At 57.8% G+C, this 21,727-nt stretch overlaps 1 protein-coding gene and 1 long non-coding RNA gene across 2 annotated transcripts; one reads left to right on the forward strand and one right to left on the reverse strand.

Moving 5' to 3' along the window:
- Nucleotides 1-2,234: 2,234 nt before the first annotated feature.
- On the reverse strand, nt 2,235-12,565 carry LOC123351575 (SLAM family member 5-like). Its single transcript, XM_044991014.1, has 6 exons — nt 12,010-12,565; nt 11,456-11,640; nt 9,131-9,457; nt 7,842-8,105; nt 3,135-3,413; nt 2,235-2,691 (listed from the first exon to the last, which is right to left on the reverse strand). The coding sequence occupies exons 1-6, from the start codon at nt 12,018-12,020 to the stop codon at nt 2,594-2,596; spliced, it is 1,164 nt and encodes a 387-aa protein (XP_044846949.1). The 5' UTR covers nt 12,021-12,565; the 3' UTR covers nt 2,235-2,593.
- On the forward strand, nt 8,358-21,255 carry LOC123351580. The gene is made up of 3 exons (XR_006574039.1): nt 8,358-8,760; nt 11,438-11,743; nt 20,545-21,255. It is a non-coding gene; the product is annotated as an uncharacterized LOC123351580 (long non-coding RNA).
- The last annotated feature ends 472 nt before the right edge of the window (nt 21,256-21,727 follow it).

The following is a 21,727-nucleotide window of genomic DNA, read 5'->3' on the forward strand; positions in this document are numbered from 1 at the left end:
ACAGCCAGGAACAGAACCTGCTGACCCCACTCAATGCTCAAGCCACTAGAGAGCTTACAAAATGTGGCTGACTTGTAACCAAGCAACTTCTTTCCTTTCCGAGGTTGGGCTCGTTAATCTCTCTCAATGCAGCAGATTTAATGGGGTGGTGGTTGGTAGCCTCGCTAGATGTGGGATCAGCAAGCTGCTGCTGAATTAGGTGAACAGAACTTTCCTTTTATGGGGCCTGCTTGGCAGATCGCAGCTGGTTTAAAGTTACAGTATTTCACCGTGGCGGTAAATAAACCTTGTAAGATGAGCAAAGAGGTGGTCATTACGCTTCAGGAATTCTGAAGAGAGTTAACGCTATTGATGGCTGCCCTCACAGACCCCTGGAGTTTGGGGATGGCTCTTTCCAAGGCAATTGAAACCACGAAGGAGGCAACAGAGTGGATGAAGAACTGGGCTCCGGAGAGCTGGGTTTCAATTCCCAGCTCTTCCATAGGTTCCTTTGGCAAGTTACCGAATCTGTTTGTGCCTCAGTTTCCCATTCCGTGTCTTTCCGTTCTGTGTCTGCCTTGGCAGGCTAGATTGTCCGCTCCCCAGGGAGTCCGTCCTAGCCATGAATCGAGCCCTGGCTCAGGGCTTTAGCCAGAAGGCCCTGGAAGAGTTAGCAGCAGCAGCTCGGTTAAGTGCCCGCTCAGTGGTCTTTGCAGAGGGGCTGGGATTGTCAGACAAAGGGCCTGAGAGCCGGACAGCTGTCGGTTATGACGTCGGCAGGCAGCTGAGGCTGAATTTCATCCTAGTTCAGTGGCGATGGAAAGTACCTGGCCGGCTTGTGGCTGGTTGAGTGAATTACTGGGGGCAGATAGTGCCCAGGGTGGCATCGGAAAACACCGATTTGTTGACCCCAAAATGATTCTCAGAAATGTATCAGGTTCAGCACCTTTCGACGGGAACATATCGGGCTCTGACAGACCTGCCTGGTCTCCTACCAAGCTGCTGGGGGCTCCCAGGATCTAATGCTCCAGGGCCGCCCTGCCATGCGGACGGCCCCGGGGCAGAAGGCTTCTAAATGCTCCCCTGTGCACCTGCCACTGTTACAGTCCAGGGCCCTCAGTCACTTCTCCCCCGCTAACCTTGTTAGAATGGCGCACAGCTGTAAATGACACCGGGGCAGGGCTGCGGAGAATCAGGCCCTATGGAGTTGGTGGTTGGCCTGGGTTGATTGTCTTTCCAGATCTCTACTGTAGGTGGTGCCAGGACACCAAACAATTAGCCGGTGTCCATAACACAGCTGGGAAGTAGGCTTGTTCCAAAAGCCCCCAGCGTAACATTTCAGCAGAGCTGCCTTTTGAACCCCTTTTGCAAAAAAACAACCAACCAACCCGTTACACTACAGCGGCCAGTTAGAACAAGAGCCGCCCGACCCCTCTTCATTCTTCTCTGAACACCCTCCAGTCTGTCCAGATCCCTCTGGCCAGCTCCCCGCAGACCCCTGTCTGTGCCGTGGCAGTAGGGCAGAGAAGGGACCCAGGGCAGGGAGGGACCTCAGTAAACATGTTCGGCCCCCAGCCGCTCTGGGCCCCGGGAGCTCCGACTCCAAAGAGCCCGGAGGGGGCTGGGATGCCCACACCCAAATCGTCCGGCTGGGCCAGGTGCACTGCAAAGCCCGGTGCCCCCAGGCCTCAGCACCCCCCTTCCTGCCCAGGGCCAGGCACACAGACCGTGGCTGCTAGAAGGGGGAGGCAGCAAGCTGTGGCTGGGGGGCAGCCTGGGTTCCTGGCCGGGCAGGTGACGGGCGAGTGCTCATCTCCCAGTCTGTGCTGGGCGAGCAGGGATTCCTTTCCCCTCTGGGCACCCCCCGGTCTGAGCTGTGCCTGGGCAGCCGCGTCCGGCCTTGCCGGGGTCGCCCCACACGGGCTGTGAGAGAAGCACACAGCAGCTGCTCTCAAGTGCCACCTTCCTCCCCATCACCGTTCCGCCTGCAGCAGGGTGAGAGAAGCCACCCGATGCACCAGCCCTTCCTGCCTCGGCCACGATGCCCACCGGGCACTGCTTCCTGCAGCCCTCCCTGGCAGCGGTGATTCCCACGGTGCCACACCTCATTGCCCAGGCATGTCCTCTCCCAAGCTTCAGCCTAAACGTTCCCTTCCCTCTTGCCACCCCCCCAGGACGCCTCAGAAAACCCCGCAAGGAGGGTGATGCCATGAGTAGGTGTAAGCCGGAGATGCAGAAATCATTATACCGCAGAGTCAAACGGCAGAGACTTTATTTATGAGATGGGGAGTTAACCTGTGGAACTCACTGCTACCAGATAGCCTCAGTATTAAAATACAACCAATCCCAGATATTTAGGTGAATAACAAGATCCACGATTCCACCTTAGGCTCAGAGGGTTGACAGCCCCATGGCCGGACCCAGTGTTTCTGCTTCGCTCCCCACGCAGTGACATTAACCCTTCGGAAGCTGCAAGTGAGTGTGTGCCGCCCCCCCTCCCCTCCCGGTACATCCCTTGGCCTGGCGGGCTGGGAACGCCCAGGCGGGATTGGCAGTCGCTGTGGCAGCTCCTCCGGTCTTGGTCCCATCTCCGCTCCCTGCCGGGGAGGCCGTGCTATGCGATGACCCCGGCGCTCAGGGCTCCCAGCGCCAGCAGCAGGATGATGAGGTGGTAGGACAGCGACGAGGCCAGGGACCGGTCTGGTGGGGAATCTAAACAAGAGCGATGGGGTCAGTTCCTGCCGGGGGCGCCCGGCAGTGCCGGGGGGTAGCTGCACCACTAGAGCATGGCTGGGGCAGGGGCTGGGATACCCGGGGACCTTCCTCCCCCCATTCCGTATGGGGCAGGAGGGCTGGGGCTGGGCCGGCCTCGCTGCCGGCATCTCCTCTGGGCAATCGGAGTCAGTTCCGCCCAGGAGCTCGGTGCCTGGCGCCTCTGCCGCGGAGCAGAACGAGGAGAGTGGGAAGTGATGGGGCTCAAACCTGCCCCTCGGTCTCCCCCGTCTGAGCCCCTTGCTCTGCCGGCTGCCTGTGAGCAGCTCATCGAGGGTCTCCAACGCTGCGGGATGTGCCCTCCTCCCGGGCCCTGCCCCACTGATGTTCCAGACCCTTCCCCTGAGCTCTCCCCCGGGTAGGGATCTTCTCAGAGCACTTACCCACGGGGTTATCTGGACACAGGTCCTTCCGGGAGAGCAGCCTGGAGCTGTTCCTGGCGGGGTGCCGGGCTGTGCAGATGACGGCCGGGAGAGTCTCGAAAGGTCTCACAGAGACGCGCAGAATGGGTCCGGTGGATACGACCGTGCCGCTGCCCGCCTGAGTCCAGCTGTAAGCCGCCAGTCCCCCCCTCTCCCCGGCCACGCAGCGCATGGCGTAGTGACAGGTTCCATTGACACAGGTCACCGACTCACAGACAATCGTCGTCGCCGGCACTTGCTCTGCGGGGGGAGGAAGGGGATCAAATCCCTGGCACCGCTTCCTAGCAGCTGCCTGGAACTGCTGGAGGAAGCCGAGGGCAGGACCCCTCTGCCCCAGCACAGCATGGTTGGAGCAGGGCTGGGTGGAGCATCTGACCATCGATGGCTGGTCAAACATTGGTCAAATATTGTCAAAAATACTGTAAAGCATCAATGTAGCAGAACAGGAACACCGGGAACAAACTAGGGTCGTGCTCTCCAGTCTGCTTCTGTTTAATCACCCCCCAAAAAAGTTACTGACCAGGGATGGCGGGTGGCCCCCTGCTTCAGGGAGGCTCGCCCGACAGCCCCACCTCTTCCAACTGAGCACCCCCTGCGGCTGGAGGAGCCACAAGCCACCCCAGGCCACCTCAACCCCTGGCTGCCGGCTGGAGCTCAGTCCCCGCCAGCTTCAGGGGAAAGGGAGAGTGAAGGTGGGCTCTTGGGGCGGAGCGCGGGTTTGGCCAGGGCCTGGATTAGGCAGGGCTTGAACTCAGAAAAAGGCAAATCCCAATGAACTGGAGTTGTAAGAAAAGGGAAGACGAATGATTCCTGGTCCCTTTTCTAGCAATGTTCTGTTACCACTTCACTGTGAACGTGAGTCGAGACTGAACAGTTACAAAAGCAAAGAAAAACGAAACGAAGCAGAAATAAAAGAAAATGAAAGAACAAAGTCATTTTTAATGGCCCGTAAGCTGGGCGGGCAGCTGGCCAGCTCTTCGAGCAGCTCGCTGTGCATTCTCTTGGGTTTCTTTATCCGTTTCGGGTAGATCCTAGCCGTCATCACCGTCAGCAAATTCATCGGTGGGCTCTTCTTCCTCGGAGGAACATTGAGTCAGTTCTTCATCTGATCTGCCATTTTCTTCTCTGATCTTACCCAGCAGGGGAGACTTTCCGTCACTTTCTGGATTTTCAGTGCAGGATCCCCGGATCCAACCGGCCAAGGGAGCCGTTTAAAGTGTTACCGGCATTTCTGCCGCTGTAGCTAGGCGGCCGCAGCTTTGATTTAGGTGAGGGGATTGCACTCCGCACTGTTTTACGGCTGGCCAGGCTGCCGCTTGTGCCATAACTTGCAACCGCCACCTGAACGATTTGTTTGCTGGTTTAGCCTTTAAAATTCACACGAGACGCTCTGAGGTCACAAGCAGAAATGGAATCACCGTCGCAGACGCCTTGGAAGGGTGGATCTAGAAGGTAGACGGCAGGGTGTGTGTGTCATGGGGTTCATGCCACTCGTGGCGGGAGCGCCTCCTTGTGGCTCACCGGGGGATCGGCTCACGGCTGGGGCGCCTCCTTGTGGCTCACCGGGGGATCGGCTCACGGCTGGGGCGCCTCCTTGTGGCTCACCGGGGGATCGGCTCACGGCTGGGGCGCCTCCTTGTGGCTCGCCGGGGGATCGGCTCACGGCTGGGGCGCCTCCTTGTGGCTCACCGGGGGATCGGCTCACGGCTGGGGGGGCTCCTTGTGGCTCACCGGGGGATCGGCTCACGGCTGGGCGGGCTCCTTGTGGCTCACCGGGGGATCGGCTCACGGCTGGGGCGGCTCCTTGTGGCTCACCGGGGGATCGGCTCACGGTTGGGGGGGCTCTTTGTGGCTCACCGGGGGATCAGCTCACGGCTGGGGCGGCTCCTTGTGGCTCACCGGGGGATCGGCTCACGGCTGGGGCGCCTCCTTGTGGCTCACCGGGGGATCGGCTCACGGCTGGGGGGGCTCCTTGTGGCTCACCGGGGGATCGGCTCACGGCTGGGGGGGCTCCTTGTGGCTCACCGGGGGATCGGCTCACGGCTGGGGGGGCTCCTTGTGGCTCGCCGGGGGATCGGCTCACGGCTGGGGCGGCTCCTTGTGGCTCACCGGGGGATCGGCTCACGGCAGGGGCGCCTCCTTGTGGCTCACCGGGGGATCGGCTCACGGCTGGGGGGGCTCCTTGTGGCTCACCGGGGGATCGGCTCACGGCTGGGGCGCCTCCTTGTGGCTCACCGGGGGATCGGCTCACGGCTGGGGCGCCTCCTTGTGGCTCACCGGGGGATCGGCTCACGGCAGGGGCGCCTCCTTGTGGCTCGCCGGGGGATCGGCTCACGGTTGGGCGGGCTCCTTGTGGCTCACCGGGGGATCGGCTCACGGCTGGGGCGCCTCCTTGTGGCTCACCGGGGGATCGGCTCACGGCTGGGGCGCCTCCTTGTGGCTCACCGGGGGATCGGCTCACGGCTGGGGCGCCTCCTTGTGGCTCACCGGGGGATCGGCTCACGGCTGGGGTGCCTGGCTGGGGCTCACCGGGGGATCGGCTCACGGTTGGGGGGGCTCCTTGTGGCTCACCGGGGGATCGGCTCACGGCTGGGGGGGCTCCTTGTGGCTCACCGGGGGATCGGCTCACGGTTGGGGGGGCTCCTTGTGGCTCACCGGGGGATCGGCTCACGGCTGGGGGGGGCTCTTTGTGGCTCGCCGGGGGATCGGCTCACGGCTGGTTTGCCGCCGCCGCTTGCGGTTCCTTGGCTCCCTCGCCCCGATCGAGCCCTTGGTGGCTTCTCTCCTGCTCCGCGAGCTCCAGCGCTTCCTCTCTGTGGCTGGGCCCTCAGGCCAGGTCGCTGCCGTTTTCTCCCTTCGCGGGGATCAGAGTCTCGCTACATAAACTGCCTCAGGAAGTCTTCAGAATCCACTGCCCTGCCCTGTTTCCCTCCCCGCGGTGACGGGAGGGGAGGCCAGGCCCTCCCTCTACACCGGCTCCCTGCAATCACCAGCTCAGGTCCAGGCTCAGCTGGGGCTGTCTGTCCAGCCCACACCTCACCCAGGTGCAGCCCATCCTGTCAGGCAGCCCCTCCTGAGCCCCTTTCCCCCGAGAGCGGCAGTGTGGGGTGAACACCCCGCCAGGGCGGGAGCGATCCCTTAGTTCTTCCGTGGTAGTGTCCCTTCTCCTTCCTCGCTTCCGCTCTCGTAAGTGGGCTGTGTTCCCTGCTCTCGCCAGGATGTGTCTGAACGTCCAGGAACCCGTTCTGGGCATCCGGAGACACGGAAGTGTCGTTCCCCACGTTCTGAACGGACTGAGCGCTGGGTTCCAGCAGGGAAATGAATGTTGAGATTCGTGTTCAGTGTCATGGTGGGTTATCCACCCCTGGCTACCCCTTGTGGCTGCACATCGGAAGATCTTTGAGACGGCTGGTAGAAGATGCCCAGCGAGTACCATGAGACGTACTCGGCGTGGCTCTGCTGACGATGCTGAAAAAAGGCTGCTGGGTCTTGTTTGGTTTTGAAAACCAGGACGACGATCTTCCCTTTTGACCCGTGTGGAGAGAAAACTGTCAGATCTTCAGCTTCCCTGTGAGAAGCTGCCTCATCCGGGCAGCATGGCCGGATCCCCGAGGGTGTGAGTGCTCGTTTATTGACAAAGCCCAGGCAGCTTCCACATGAGGCACGGTGTGGGTCCCATCACCAGCCCGTTCCTGGGCCCCGGTTCGCTGCTGATATATCTCCTGGCCTGGGGAGCAACGGGCCAGACCGTGTGGCAATGCTCAGCTGCACGTGGGAATGAGTAGAGCACCGGCTCTGGCGTCGTTACCATGACGTCATGCGAATATTGCTCCATCCGTCTGACGCTAGAGACGTGGGAGGGGCTTGCGCAAGAAGAACCCCGAGGCCTGGGGTCACACAGGAACGTAGGGACGCTGGGAGCCGCCGCGCCTAACTCTGAGAGGCCTGGGATGCCCCTGAGATTCATAAGCCCGAGCCTGGCGCCTGGGCATCCCCTGCGATGGATGGGGACAGGTAGGTACAAAGAGATTCGCCCTGGGCAGGGCGCCCCAAGGCGAGTCAATGGGAGATGCTGGGGGGATGCGGCGTCCTCCCCGTCTCAGGGCCTTTGCTGCCTGTCTCTGCTGGGGACTCTCAGCTGGGAACCCTCTCTTGGGCGTGGGCCGCCGAGGCCTCTCCTTGTACCGTGTAGCCCCGTGGTGAGGGTCCTCCCTTGGGTGGGAGAAAGGGAGCTGCCACCTCGCTGGTGAGCGATATAACCACTGGGCTCTGGGATAGCCTGGTGGGGGGCTCTTTGGATCTCTGATTAATGAGTGGCTGGAGCAGGGGATCGGCTCCTGGGGCTCCCTGCTCCGGGGGGAGCTCTCTAACCACCGGCTACGGAGCTGTTCTCATGCCAGTTCTCTTTGCGGCCCCATGACTCTGCACTGGCCCAGCTGCAGGGATGCTCCAGCCCCTTCCCTTGATCCCTCCCTGGGGGGCAGCAGCTTTCTCAGAGTGGGAGGTGGGGTAGGGGATTGCTGGGGTGACGGGGCCCCTTTAAGTGCAAACGTGTTGGAGACCAGGGTGGTTTCATTGAAATAGCCGTGGGCTGAGTGCCGAGGCGGGGACCCGATGCCAGCCCTCTCCAGGAGCGCCTGGGCAGGGTTTCCCTGCGGAGGGCATTACCTGTGCAGAAGTCCTTCGGGGAGACCGTCGTGGAGCTGGTCCCGTTGGGGAGACGTGCCGTGCAGGTGACGGTCTCACGAGCAGCCTGGTGCCGCTGAGGGATGCGCACGATGGAGTCGGCGGACAGAACGCTGCTGGCGGCGTTACTCCAGCTGTAGGTCACATTTTCCCTTTCATTCCTGATGGCGCAGCGCAGGGTGTAGGTACAGGCGTCATCCTCACAGGCCACTGAGTCACAGGCGATGGTGGGTGGCAGTTGTCCCTCTGTGTGGGGGGGAGAGAAACACAGAACAGGCTGAAATCCCTGCAGCAACTTACTAGCCGCTGCCTGGATCTGCTGGGGGAGCAGCGTGCAGGGAGCCCTCTGCATCTTCGCAGCATGCTTGGAGCAGGGCAGGGGGACATGAAGGTGATGGTACAGCTGGGAGGGGGAGGATGGAGGAGGGATCATTTGGGGAGGTGCAGGGGGGCCCAGCTTGGGGATCAGTTTGGGGGTTTGAGCTGGTTGAAATTTCCCAGTGAACATCTTTTCCATCTGAAAATTTGGTTTAGTCAAAACTGCCATTTTCGGCAGGGAAAAAGTTGATGCCAAGAAAAATGTTCAGTTTTCTGAAGCAGGTGTTCAAAGCCAAACCCCCAACGTTGCATTTCGAACGGTCTTTCCCCTCCTCCCGTTGGAGTCCACCGTAATTGGCAAGGTCGTTGTGGAAACCGATCAGCATTTCGACACCTCGTGTTTCAGAGGGGGCGAAAATGTCGAAATGTTTAATGTCCTGATTGAGATCTTTTGCAACTTTTCATGCCACAATTTTTTTTTTGTTCTTGAAAAACTTCTACTTCACATCCCGATCCGGGACAAAAGCAGATGTCGAAATGGCCCTGTGCAAGGGAAACGTTGTTCCTGACTAACTCTCTTGGGGTGAGTGACCAGCGCTGGAGTTGTGGGAGGGGGTTTGGGGAAAGCAGAGCAGGAAGTGGAGCCCTGGCTGGGTGGGGGAAAACCTCAATTCCAAGAGGAGTCTGGGTTTCTGATGGGGCAGGAGCAGTGGGGCAGGAGCAGTGGGGCAGAGGCCAGGATGGGGGAAGGAAGCTGCAGCAAAGCACAAGTGGAAAAGGGCTGCAGAAGCTGGAGGAGCAGGGAGACAGGGCTGGCGAGCAGCAGAAGAGACAAGCACGAGGTGGAGGAAGAGGAGAAGCAGCCGCACTAAAGTTGTTTGCCAGCGGCTGTGAGTTTCCTGAGCAGGGCGGGTTCCAGGCTCCCTCAGGGATCCCCCTGCCCCAGCACTTACTGGACACGCGCAGCGTGAATTCTCTGTAGGCGAATTTCTCTTTGTCCGTGTTGTATTCGACGGTGTAGCTGCCCGTGTCCTCCAGCCTCAGGTCGGTGATCTGAAGCGAGGAGCTCTCAGCAGAGAATCGCAGGCGTCCCTCGTAGGAGGAGTGAAACACCAGGACGTGGGGAGGTCTCCCTGCGGTGACGGTGGCTAGACTCCTTGTGTTTACTGTCCAGGCCCCGTTTTCAAATTTCTGTGCTGCTGGGATCCTCAGGGGGAAAGTGACCGACCCTCCCAGAATCCCGGCCAGCTCCGTCTCATCTGCGGCCGCGCTGGAGTACTCTGGTGCACGGGAGGGAAGAACAGGGAATAGACGTACCATGGACACACCAGGCCAGTTCCCTCCCCAGTCCCCGTTCATGCTCCCACAGGAACCAGGGGGAGACCCAGATTACAGGAGCGGGAGAAATGGTTTCCCCTGGATCTGGGCTCAAACCCACAGATTGCAGATCTGGATGTTCAGCGTCCCATGACCGGGCAGCCTTCCCCGCTGGGGCGTTGGTTTGGATATTACAGAGCGAGGGGCCATTGGTGAGGTTGACAGCCCGATCTGGCTTTGGAACACATCCGCTCTTGGGGGACAGAGCTCTAGTCGCAGCAGGGGGTTCGTACCTTGCGAGGGGAGCAGCCTCTAGACAAAAGACCCTCAAAAGGGACAAAGACCCTCACTGTGCTAGAGCAGGAGCCAGCTGTTCCAGGGGTTTTAGCCGCACTGAATGGCTGAACACATCTGTCTATCTCCAGGCCCGCCCGTCTCTCTCCCCGCCCTCCTCGCCAGGTGCTGGTGAACGGTGGGTCGTGCTGTAACCAGTGTAGCAGAGGGAACAGCTGCTGCCACAGAAATATTCTTGCCAGCGTCTCCACCTAGCAAATTATCTGCCAGACGCTTAGTAGCAGGGCCCTGCTGGTGCCAGGGGGAAGCTCAGACCACTTAGGGCAGCAGGTCTCCTGGGAGAGGCGAGTTCCAGCCCTGGCCAGGGCTGGTAGCTGCCTCCCAGGCCGGAAGTCGCCAGCGTGGCACTTCTGTCGGTATTGCTACATCCCCACTAGGAGTTCGGGGGCTGGGAAGCAGACGAGCGATGAACCGGAGGCTGAGATCCTGGGCCTGATTCTCCATCGCTCTGCGTCTTGCACAACCACTTCCCCCAGGGCAAAGCCAATGTGAAATGCCCCTGGTGCATTGCATGCAGGGCTGCGGAGGATCGGGCCCGACCAGGGGGGTCTTGGAAAAATCTTCTTGGCGGGAATGAGACGGGTCAACCCAAAGGGTCAGGTCGGTCCCACCCGCCCCGTGGCTCACGCGGCGCCGGGCCCAGCTGTCGTGCAGGTGCAAGGAGGGGCCGTGCACCCCCTGCTGCAACACGGCCACCTCACCTCACCGGAGTCCCCCTCCCTCCCTCCTCTCGGCCTCCAGCCCCACAACCTGACCCCTCCTTTTCCCTTCCCCAGAGGCCCCCTGCAACGCTCTAGGCTTTGCCCTGCCATTATGCAGACCGTCCCTCCCAGTGCCCTCCCTCTGCCCCCTGCTACGGGGAGATGGTCCCCCAAGAGCCCAGGGGCGCGCTCGGGCCTGCGCAGACCCCTCCCTCGGCCACCCCGGGCCCTTCAGGGTCTGTGTAGCTTCCCACAGCTGCCGGAGAGGAGGGGACCCTGCGGGGTCAGGTGAGCTGGGAGTGCAGGGCTATTCCAGCCCCGGGCTCTACCTCTGTTCAGCTCTGCCGATGCCCCTCAACCCCGACGTGCAGCCCTGAGGCGTGCGCCTCCCACACACCCATTCCAGCCCTGGACTCCCCTTCCCTCCTTCAGCTCTGCCGATGCCCCTCAACCCCGACATGCAGCCCCCCCATTCTAGCCCTGGACTCCCCTTCCCTCCTTCAGCTCTGCCGATGCCCCTCAATCCCGACGTGCAGCCCTGAGGCGTGCGCCTCCCACACACCCATTCCAGCCCTGGACTCCCCTTCCCTCCTTCAGCTCTGCCGATGCCCCTCAATCCCGACATGCAGCCCTGAGGTGTGCCCCCCCACACCCATTCCAGCCCTGGACTCCCCTTCCCTCCTTCAGCTCTGCCGATGCCCCTCAATCCCGACGTGCAGCCCCCACACCCCCTGGGTTATTCCAGCCCTGGCTGAGTCGCTGTTTGCAGGGCTGGATTAACTCTCCGTGGAAAAGACGGCAAATGGATTGAATCAAACCCTAGACTCCCAGTTGCCCAAGGTGCGGAGTTGGTGGCTGACCCACGTGTCACCGTTTCCTGCACTCCAGTTCAGGCAGATCACTCACCTCCGGGCTGTAAGAGCAGAAGAAGCAAAAGAAAAGAAGGTCGAAGAGGAGCCCCCTCCATCCTGACAGCGTGGGGCAGCGGGCGTCGGAGATCCTCACCAAACGGAGCCGGAGCCTGGAGCGGTTCGGACGGGGACGTCTGGCTGGCAGGACGAGCCTGGCTACCCTCTGTGGCTGAGGATGGACTGCAAAGAAACGAATCGCCCTGCGGCTCTGCAATTTCTCCACCGGGAGATGGGATTTGGCAAGACCAGACCCCACTGGCTGTGATGTGACTCAGCTCTTGGGGTAAGTCACCCAATGATCTCAAAGCAGCCGAGTTCCCTAAACCCCGCAGGCCGGGTGTGTCACTCTGGGTGTGGGGCTACTCTCAGCCGGGCGCAAGCCCAGGGCGCTGGGTTGGGGAAGGCTCCTCTGATTGCTCAGGGGTGGCGGGTGGGACTGAACCAGACACGGCTCCTGCGATACTGGATGGTTCTGTCTATTGCACCGGAGAGCCTGTCACGCTAGGAATTCTGTTACCCGGGGCCCCTTGACACGACAGTAGCACATACCTCGATAGCATCCATCACCATGTATTTCCTGACAGGTTTCCACGAGAAAAAGGTTGGAGAATTGAGTGAGTGAGCTTAAAGTTTAAAAAGAGAAAGCTTGGGTAAGGCTTAGAGGGAAAAAGGAAAGAGAGGTTGTTTGGTGAGGCTGAGTAAGGAGAGATGATTTTAAAGGCCTAGTTTGGCAGGTTATTAAAGAACAGAAAGAGAACTTAAAGGAAAATGAAGGTTTTTGTTTTTAAAGGGTTAGTTTGAAAGAACAGAGGCAAGTTATTAAAGAGAAGAGGTTTTGGTGAGGTTTAGTAAGGAGAGGGGTTTTTAAAGGACTAGTTTGGTATGTTATTAAAGAATAAAACAATTTGAGATAAATGTAAAAGGTGTATTAAATACAGGAGTTAGGTTAATAAAAAGCATTTAAAAAGAGTTAAATCAAAGAGAAACACAAAGGAAACTGTTTTGTAAGCACATGGTAAAAATAGAAAGGCAGGTTAAGAAAGAAACATTTAAACTATTAAATACAAGGGTAGGTTACGAAAAGAACAAACAAAGAGAGGTGAAAAGAGAGACCAGAGCAAGGGAAGGGAGGAGAAAGCCCCTTTGCAAAGGGCAGAGCCAGCCAGCCCTGGTTGAGTCGGAGGGAGAGTTCTTACCTTCCAAGCGTTTCTGCGGAAAGAGGCAACTTCCCAGGTTCGCAGCCCCTCAGGCTCGTTACCACCGCCTTTGGATCGACCCAATCAGCTGTTGTTCTACAGCAGTGTCATACACTTCATGTTCCTGAACCAATCCCATAATCCCCAGGTTTTTGAACAAGAGCCACCCCCCCCTTAACTGCCTTAATCTTATATAAAAAAAAGGACCCCAAGCATTTTCCCCACCATGGTGCCCTTTTACATAGGGGCTTTAATAAAGGTTAAAACCATAAGCCCTTAGTAACAAACCATTTTTTAAAGTTTTCCCCTGTTTTAGTCTACCATGGGTTATTTTTGAATAAGGATAAGCTGAAGCTGCAGCAAAAACAGCATCTGTAAGCCAGTGATAAGAAGGCTGCTTCTTCCCCAAACTTTTTAACAAATGCACGTGACAGTTATATTAACTCTTGTAAAGGGATAAACACTTGAAAAGACAAATCTATAGGAAGACACATCCCTTTACTTACAGGTGTGTTTCAATAAAATAGAGCAGGCAGAAACACTCCAGCTTTAAAACCACAGGTCCTCTTATTTTGTAAACCAGTGAATCAGAGAGAAGTCTGGTTCTTCCCCCACATTTTAACAAATAGAGGTGAAAGTTATATTAAGTCTTGTAAAGGAATAAACACTTGAAAAGACAAGCCTATACGAAGACACGTCCCTTCATTTAGCACTTTGGCATACGTTTCAATAAAAAAAGAGCATGCAGAAGCACCCCAGGCCTAAACACACACACCCTTTCTAAGAAAAAGTTTTTAAAAGCTTTTCCAGATGCTTTTAGTGAGAACAGTTTGAAGCAGCCTTTTGAAGTTAGTGGATTAGAAAAGGAGAAGACCATTCTGAAAAACAAGTCCATCTGAAGAAAAAAATTTTCATTTAGCCTTTTTGCAGGTGTGTTTCAATAAAAAGTGAGCATGCGGAAAAAACCTAGAGTTAAAAATACAGAAAACTTGTTTATAAAAGTAATGTCTAGTGATAAAAAAGTTTTCCCCCTAGATTTTAGACTCACATTGGTCATTTTTTAGTAAGGACAATTTGAATCAGCATAATTTTGCAGCAAAGCTACTGTCAGCAAAAACAGCCTCTGTAAGCCAGTGGATCAGAGATAAGAAGGCTGCTTCTTTGCTGCTTTTTAACAAATACAGGTGAAAGTTGTATCAAGTTTTGTAAAGGAATGAACACTTTAAAAGACACGCCTATGTGAAGACAGAGCCCTTTAATATTTTTACATGTGTGTTTCAATTAAAAAACAGAAAAATGAGCATGGAGAAAACACGCCAGAGTGAAAACCACAGAACCTCAGTAACAGCCAGTTTATAGTCCCCTTATTTTGTAATCCAGTGGATCAGAGAACAGTTTATTTTCCTGCCCACTTTTTAACAAATCCATGAGAAAGTTATATTAAGCTTTCTTTCTTTTTTTTTTTTTACTCATTAATTTACCCAGAGTAAGTAATTACTACCCGGCGGAGCAAACAGCTGTGCATCTCCCTCTATCAGTTAAGTCTGCAGCTTTGGGTGTGTGGGTCAGACCTGGGTCTGTGTTTGCAGCAGGCTAGTGTGTCTGGCTCGACAAGGCAGGGTACTGAAGTCCCAGGCTGGCAGGGGAAACGGGCTCGGAGGTAGTCTCCGTACATCAGCTGACAGTCCCAAGGGGGTCTCCGTGACCCAGCCCGTCACAACGGAGGCTTGGCATGAATGGGAATCTGGCCCTGCCTCCCGGGGGGGCTGCGATCCCCTGGGAGCAGAGGATCTCTAGATTCTCTGCTACATAAGGGCCTGCGCAAAGGAATTGAAGGCGCCTCCCCATGGCTGGCAGCTCAGAGCTGGGACAGGGACACAAATCCGGATCGGGTGTGAGCAGGAGGTGCTAAGCATTGTGGGGTAGATGGTGACTGAGCCTGGGCCACGAGGAAACCCCGCAGCGAGTGTGATGCCACTAGTAAGGTTACCCCAGAGATACAAAGATCATGACCCTGTGGAGTGCAGAAGCCTGGAAAGAACCAGGCGCTGGAGCAGCCGTGGGGACTGAGCAGTGAGCTCTGGGTCGGGGGATTTGTGTGAACTGTGGGCTGGGCACCTAGGGACTGTTTACACGCTGGGACAATACATCAGCCCCAGGGAGGGGTACGGTTAGACACTGGGGTCTTTTCAGAAGGTGGATGGGAGGAAACTGAGGCAGGCGCACCTGTTGTGCTGCCGGCGGCTGCCAGAGGGCGCCACTGAGCAGGGCGGATTCTCCACCACATCTCCCGCCCCACAGAGGGACCCGATACTTCCCCTCCTCCCACTCAGTGACGCTCACCCGTCGGAAGCTGCGAGCGAGCGGCCCCCGGAGCATCCTCGGGCTGGGGGGCTGGGAACGCCCAGGCGGGATTGGCAGGCGCTGTGGCAGCTCCTCTGCTCTCAGTCCCGTCTCCGCTCCCTGCCGGGGAGGACGTGCACCGCGATGATCCCGGCGCTCAGGGCTCCCAGCACCAGCAGCAGGACGATCCCCTTGAGGTGGCAGTAGGACAGCGAGGAGGCCGGGGCTGGTGGGGGAGCTGAAGGTGATGGCGTCAGTTCATGCAGGGGGCAACCGGCGATGCCCCAAGAGCCCAGCAGGGGCAGGGGTGGGGGTGCCTGGGAACCTGCCCCCCGCTCCATACGGGGCAGGAGGAGACGCTGGGCAGCCAGGGCTGAGTCTGGGCCGGGCCCCACTGACCTCGGCTCCGGTGTCCCCTCGGAGTCAGCAGCCGTGTCCTGCCCCCAGGCACAGGAGCCCCCGTCCCCAGAGCGGGGCCCAGAGGCTCTGACGCGGCTCAGACTCCTCCTGAGCAGAGTGAGGGGACGGGGCCCAACACAGCCCTTGGACCCCCCCTCTGAGCCCCTCGCTCCGCCGGCTCCTCCCTGCGCCCCCCACCCGTGAGCAGCTTCTCCCCCCTGGGCAGGGTGGGGCTGTGACCCCCCCCCCGGGCAGCCGGTGCTGATGTTCCTGCCCCTCCCCCTGCTCCCTCCCAGGTAGGAGCCTTCTCAGAGCCGGGGGAGGGGATGGGGGGGCTGATGCGGCCCCTTATGTGAGTCAGTGTTTGAGATCAGGCGTGTTCAATAACTAAACTTGTCGGGGTTCCCCCCATCCCCCCACATCCCCCATATCTCAGCCTGCGCACGGCTCCCCTTGGGCCCAGGCTGCTCCCCACTGACCCTGCGACGCTGCTCTGGTGTCACAGACAAATCAGGGGCCAGCTGCTCCCTGGCAGGTTACAGGCTAAGATCTGCAGCGAGGTGGCTTCTGGGGTTGCGGGGGGCCAGGTTCCGTTTGGGATCAAAGCCCTGGGACTGGTGCAAAGGCAGCGACCCGATGCCAGCTCCCCCCGTGTGCGCACTGGGCAGCGCCACCCTGCAGAGGGAGTTACCTGCACAAAGGCCCTTTGCAGAGGCGGTTGTGGAGCTGTTACTGGCGGGGTTCTGGGCTGTGCAGGTGACGGCCAGGGGTCTCTGAGATACGTGCAGAATGGCCCCATTGGGTACCACAGCGCCCCCTGCTGTGTGAGTCCAGCTGTAGGTCACATTGTCCCCTCCATCCCTGACGGTGCAGCGCAGGTTGTAGTTACAGGTTTCACTCACACAGGTCACTGAGTCACAGAGGATAATTGGCTCCGGTACTTGCTCTGCCAGGGGGAGAGAAACATGGAATGGGCTGAAATTCATGCAGCATCTTGCTAGCGGCTGCCTGGATGTGCTGGGGAAGCTGAGTGCAAGGAGCTGTCTGGCTCCTCACAGCACGGCTGGAGCCAAGGCAGGGGATCAGGGCGACCCTGCCCCAGCTGGAGATGGGGGGGAAGAAGGGAGGGATCCTTTGGGGGTGCTGGAGAAGTGGTGGCCAGGAGGCCCAGCTTTGAGCTAGTTGAAATTCCTCCTCACTGAAACGTGTTTCCGTCAGAAAAGGGGGTTTTGCTGAAATTGGGGGGTTGGGAGCGGGAACTGGGGAAAGCGGCCAGGCAGGTGAGCCCTGGCTTGGGTGAAGGAAACCCGCGTGCCAAGAGGAGTTTGGGTTTCTGACGAGCCAGGGCCTTGTGGAGCGGGAGCAGTGGGGCTGCAGCCAGGGCAGGGGGAGGAGGTTGCAGAGGAGAAGTGGGGGGAGAGCCCGAGCTGGGGGGATAACCGGGGTGGGGGGTGTGTGTGGCAGGAGAAGGAACAGGAGCGAGGGGGAGGAGAAGCAGCCGCACTAAGAGGTCCGCACAGACACTGGGACCCTGCAGCCCTTCATCTCTCAGAGGCGCTTCCTGAGCAGGGCGGGTTCCAGCTTCCCCCGGGGTTCATCGGCCCCACACTTACTGTACACGCGCAGCAGGAAGGGTCTGTGGATGGTGCCCGTAACTGTGCTGATTTCAGCTCCGTAGGTGCCCGTGTCCTTCATCCTCAGGCTGGTGATCTGAAGTGAGTTGCTCTCGGCAGGGACTCTCAGGCGTCCCTCGTAGGATGGGTCGGTCACAATGACATTGGGGGGGTTTCCTGCTATTACAATTACTATGCTCCTCGTTGTGTTTACTGTCCAGGAAACAGTTATAAGTTGCTGTGCTGGGATCCCCAGGCGGAAAGTGACGGAGCCCCCCACAATCCTGCTCAGCTCCATCGCGCCTGCCCCAGCTCTGCCGGGCCCTGCCCCACGAGAGAAGAACCGGAGCCTTTAGGACCAGATCCACCACACGCCCCGTCACGGGGACACCAGGCCAGTTCCCCTCCCCAGCCCTTGTGACACATTCCCCTGGGAACAGGGGGGCTAGATGGGAGGGGGAGAGGGAGGGGACGGTACCATTTCCTATGGAGCTGGACCCACATCCTCCCAGATTTCAGATCCTGGTGTCCAGCGCCCCACGGCCAGGCCACCTTCAGCCCTGGGGCTGGGGCTGGGATATTACAGAGCCAGGGGCCAGCTGTCAGATGTGGGTCTGGATCTGGCTTTTGGACACATCAGCTCTGAGAGGGTTGAGCTCTGGTAGCAGTAGGAGGCTCTTTCCCTCTGCTGTGAACCAACCACTAGAGGGGGACAGAGAGCCGCACGGTGCCAGAGCGGGTTATGGGCTTTCACAGGCGTTTTACCTGCACAGGTTGAGTGGAGGCTGATGATCCTATGACAGCCCAGTGATGGCCGAGTCTGTCTATCCCCTGACCCACTCGTCTCCCTCTGGGGGTTCTTACACTGGGGCCCATCACCCCGGTGTCTGAGCCCCTCCCAAGAGCAAGGGAGACAGCTTGGATTCCTCTCTCCCTTCCCAGCAGGCTCGGGCGGTTTCATGATCCCCACCGGCCGTAGCTGAGCTGGGGGTGACGGTGTTGAGTTGGGGGCTAGTGCAGGAAATTTGGCTGAAGAGGTGAATTTGCACCTAGCTCTGAATGTGGGGAGGTTTTAGATCCTCAGGGGTGAGGGACCCGCCTAAGGGATGGGGTAGGGGGGGTTGGGCTCACAGGGGAGGAGGGGCTGCAGTGCTCCCAAAAAGCCTTGGGGGGCTGGAGCTTGGGGCAGACCCAGCAAAGCTGCCTTTGGCTGGGGAGGGGCATGAATCTCCCAGTCCCATGGCAGGGGCTGTTTGAGGGGCCCCCATTTCCCTCCTAACTTTGCAGGGGATTTGAGGTGGTTCCCCCAAAGCTCCATAAATTCCCCTGATGCCCGTCCCGTCTTTGTGCACCTCCTGTGGGCAGCGGGAGATGAGGTCACCCCCAGTCTATTTCAGGGGGTGCATTGGACGCTCTCTGTCCAAGGGCACTAATTAGGTAGGGAAGGGGGTGCTGCCGCGGCCCCTCCGAGTTTCATACAGGAGCTGTGCTCCCGGGCGGAGCTCTTCACTGCACAGAGTTAGTGTGGATTGTGAGTTGTGCAGAGGGGAGTTTCTCTCAGCTTGTGTCCCTGGGGCAGGGAGTCAGTGCTTTGTTTACAATCAGACGCAGGGTGATTAAGATAAGAAAAGGCTGGTGTGATGGGCTCCATCACAGAGACCCTTTTGGGACTGTCACCTGATGTGCTGAAATTACCTCTGAGCCCGTTTCCCTGCCACCTGGGGACTCCAGAGCCCTGCCTTGCTGAGCCAGACACACCAGCCTGCTGCAACACACACCCAGGTCTGGCCCACGCCCCCGGAGCTGCAGCCCTAACTGAAAACTGCTCAGCAGGTTACCTGCCTCCAGCACCCAGTTCCCAATGGGATGCAAACCCCAGATAAATCCCTTTTACTCTGTATAAAGCCTATACTGGGCACATTCATAAATTGTCTGCACTCTGTACCACTGCTGGAGAGCGATGCCCAGCGGTTTGCTCCTCCAGTTATCAGTCACTTCCTCTGGCTTTATTAATAAACAAAAGTGATTTTATGACGTATAAAAAGTAGGATTGAAGTGGTTTCAAGGAATAACAGACAGAACAAAGTCAGTCACCAAGCAAAATAAAGCAAAACCACGCAAGTCTCAGCTGAATACAGTAAGAAACTGATCACAGATGAAACCTCACCCTCAGATGTTCCAATAAGCGTCGTTCACAGACTAGATCCCTTCTGAGTCTGGGCCCAAGCCTTTCCCCGGTACCGTCCTTGTTAGGTCCAGCAGACCTCTCAGGTGGTCAGCAGGGGGTTTCTCATGACTGGCAGCCCCCTTTGTCCTGCTCCACCCCCTTTCATAGCTTTGGCACAAGGCGGGAATCTTTTGTCTCTGAGTCCCCACCCCTCCTTCGAAATGGAAAAGTACCAGATTTAAGATGGATTCCAGTATCGCAGGGGTTCTCAAACTGGGGGTCGTGACCCCTCGGGGTCACAAGGTTATTACATGGGGTCGTGAGCTGTCAGCCTCCACCCCAAACCCCACTATGCCCCAGCATTTATAATGGTGATAAATATATAAAAGTGTTTTTAATTGATAAGGGGGGTTGCACTCAGAGGCTTGCTCTGTGAAAGGGGTCACCAGTAAAAAGTTTGAGAAGCACTGCAGCATCAGGTGACATGGTCATACCCCCAGTGGCTGGCCCCACACGTACACAGGGAGGCTTTCAAGTAACTAAGCCCATTTACAACTGATTGTTTCTGGAGCTCCCTTAATGGTCTCCACTTAATATGTTTACATCAGTGATACAAGTTCATATCTTACTCTCCTAACTCCAGATATAGAAATAAGACATGTGAACAAATAGGATGAACACACTTAGTAGATTACAAGCTTTCTAATGACACTACACAAGGGGTATTTAGCGTAAAGCGTATTCCAGTGATGTCATATTCATAAGCATATTTCCATAAAGCATATGGAGTCCCACGTCAATCTGGTAATTAAATGAAGGGTCTGGAAGTGGTTAGATGAACCTGTCAAACAGGAATCCCTGCGTGGGTGGGGGGTGAGGAGAGAGTCCAGGGGACTCAGAAGAAACACAGCGGAGCCCTCTGAGCCCAGGCTACACTCAGAACAGAGGAAGGTGTGAGGGGCGTAGGAGAACAGAAGGGGCCGAAGCCCAGGGCAGGGCTGGCAGTGGCACAGAGAAGCTCCCATGCTCCCTGTGGTCCTGATGTGGCCCCATCACCGCAGCATCTGAGCTCCTCACAGCACAGCCCCTGGGTGAGGCAGAGCTGGGCTGTTACCCCCATTGCACAGATGGGCACTGAGGCGCACCCAGACTAGCAGCCAGACTTTCACAGGTATTTAGGCACCGAGTGGGATTTTCAAAAGCGCCTAGAAGGTTTGGTGCTTTGTAAACCCCACTAGGTGCCTGGCTGCATCAACATTTTAAACCTAACCAGCGTCCCTTAAGTGACTTGCCACAAGAGGTCAGAACATGTTAGTATTAGAGCTGAGTGGGTCTAATATTTATTTAATTTTCTTTCTCTACATAGGAATTAGAAACTATTATCTGACAGCAGCACTGTGCCTCTGTTATCTGCAAAAAGCCAAGAGTTTTCAGGTGCCCAAGTAGCCTCTGAAAGGTGCCCACCACCACCCCACCGAAATCTGAAATGGCACCGCTGTCTGTGCCACCATTTCCTGCCCTGGAATTCAGACAGATCACTCACCGCCGGGCTGTGAAACCAGCAGGAGCAAGAGAAGGGAAGGCCGCAGAGCCCCCTCCATCCTGGCAGCGAGGGGCAGGCAGAGCGGGCGGCCGTCAGTCCGTATAACGGGTGTCCTGACCGAACAGAGCCGGAGCGGGTTAGACGGCAGAGTCTGGCTGAGTGGCCGATCCCTGATGGTGCCGAGGGGCTGCAGAGAAATGACCCGCCCCACAGCTCTGCAACTTCCCCCACGAGACGCTCTTTCCTTTGTGGTAAGTGGCGCAATGAGCTCAAAGCAGCCCAGGGTGCTGGGCTGGGGAAGGCTCCTCTGATTGCTCAGGGCTGAAAGGGTCTGAACCAGACACGGCTCCTGCGATACTGGAGGGTTCTGTCTATTGCACCGGAGAGCCTGTCACGCTAGGAATTCTGTTACCCGGGGCCCCTTGACACGGCTCTGGCAATGGAAAGGGCCTTCGACAGGGCACCCAGTACATTGACACCCACTGTCAGGGGCCTTTGCACAGCCAGGGGGGTATGCCGGGGGCTTGGCGTGAATGAGAATCTGGCCCTGTGTCCCGGGGGGGGGCTGCGATCCCCTGGGAGCAGAGGGTCTGTAGGTTCTCTGCTGGATAGAGGCCTGCGCAAAGGAATTGAAGGCGCCTCCCCATGGCTGGCAGCTCAGCGCTGGGGCAGGGACACAAATGCGGATCGGGTGTGAGCAGGAGGTGCTGAGCATTGTGGGGAAATGGTGACTGAGCCTGGGCCCCGAGGAAGCCCTGCAGTGAGTGTGATGCCAGTAGCAGGGTTACCCCAGCGATACAAGGATCATGACCCTGTGGAGTGCAGAGGTGGAGACTTTATTTACATGATGGAAAGTTATCCCGCGGAACTCATTGCCACTGGATATTATCGCTCTGTCAAGCTTTTGCAGGATTAAAATACAACACACCCTGGACCTGTCTGAATAGCAAGGACATTCACGGCTCAGCTGGGGAGGAGAGAGAGAATGTGGAAGGGACATTAACTG

Source organism: Mauremys mutica, chromosome 17, assembly GCF_020497125.1.
Source record: "Mauremys mutica isolate MM-2020 ecotype Southern chromosome 17, ASM2049712v1, whole genome shotgun sequence".
Lineage (NCBI taxonomy): Eukaryota > Metazoa > Chordata > Testudines > Geoemydidae > Mauremys > Mauremys mutica.

Excerpts from the sequence above, each read along its gene's own strand:
- LOC123351575 (XM_044991014.1), bottom strand. Across the intron at positions 9,458-11,455 it reads TCTGCTCTTACAGCCCGGAG|AGTACTCCAGCGCGGCCGCA; the intron begins GTGAGTGATCTG and ends CCCGTGCACCAG. Across the intron at positions 2,692-3,134 it reads GTGTCCAGATAACCCCGTGG|ATTCCCCACCAGACCGGTCC; the intron begins GTAAGTGCTCTG and ends GCTCTTGTTTAG.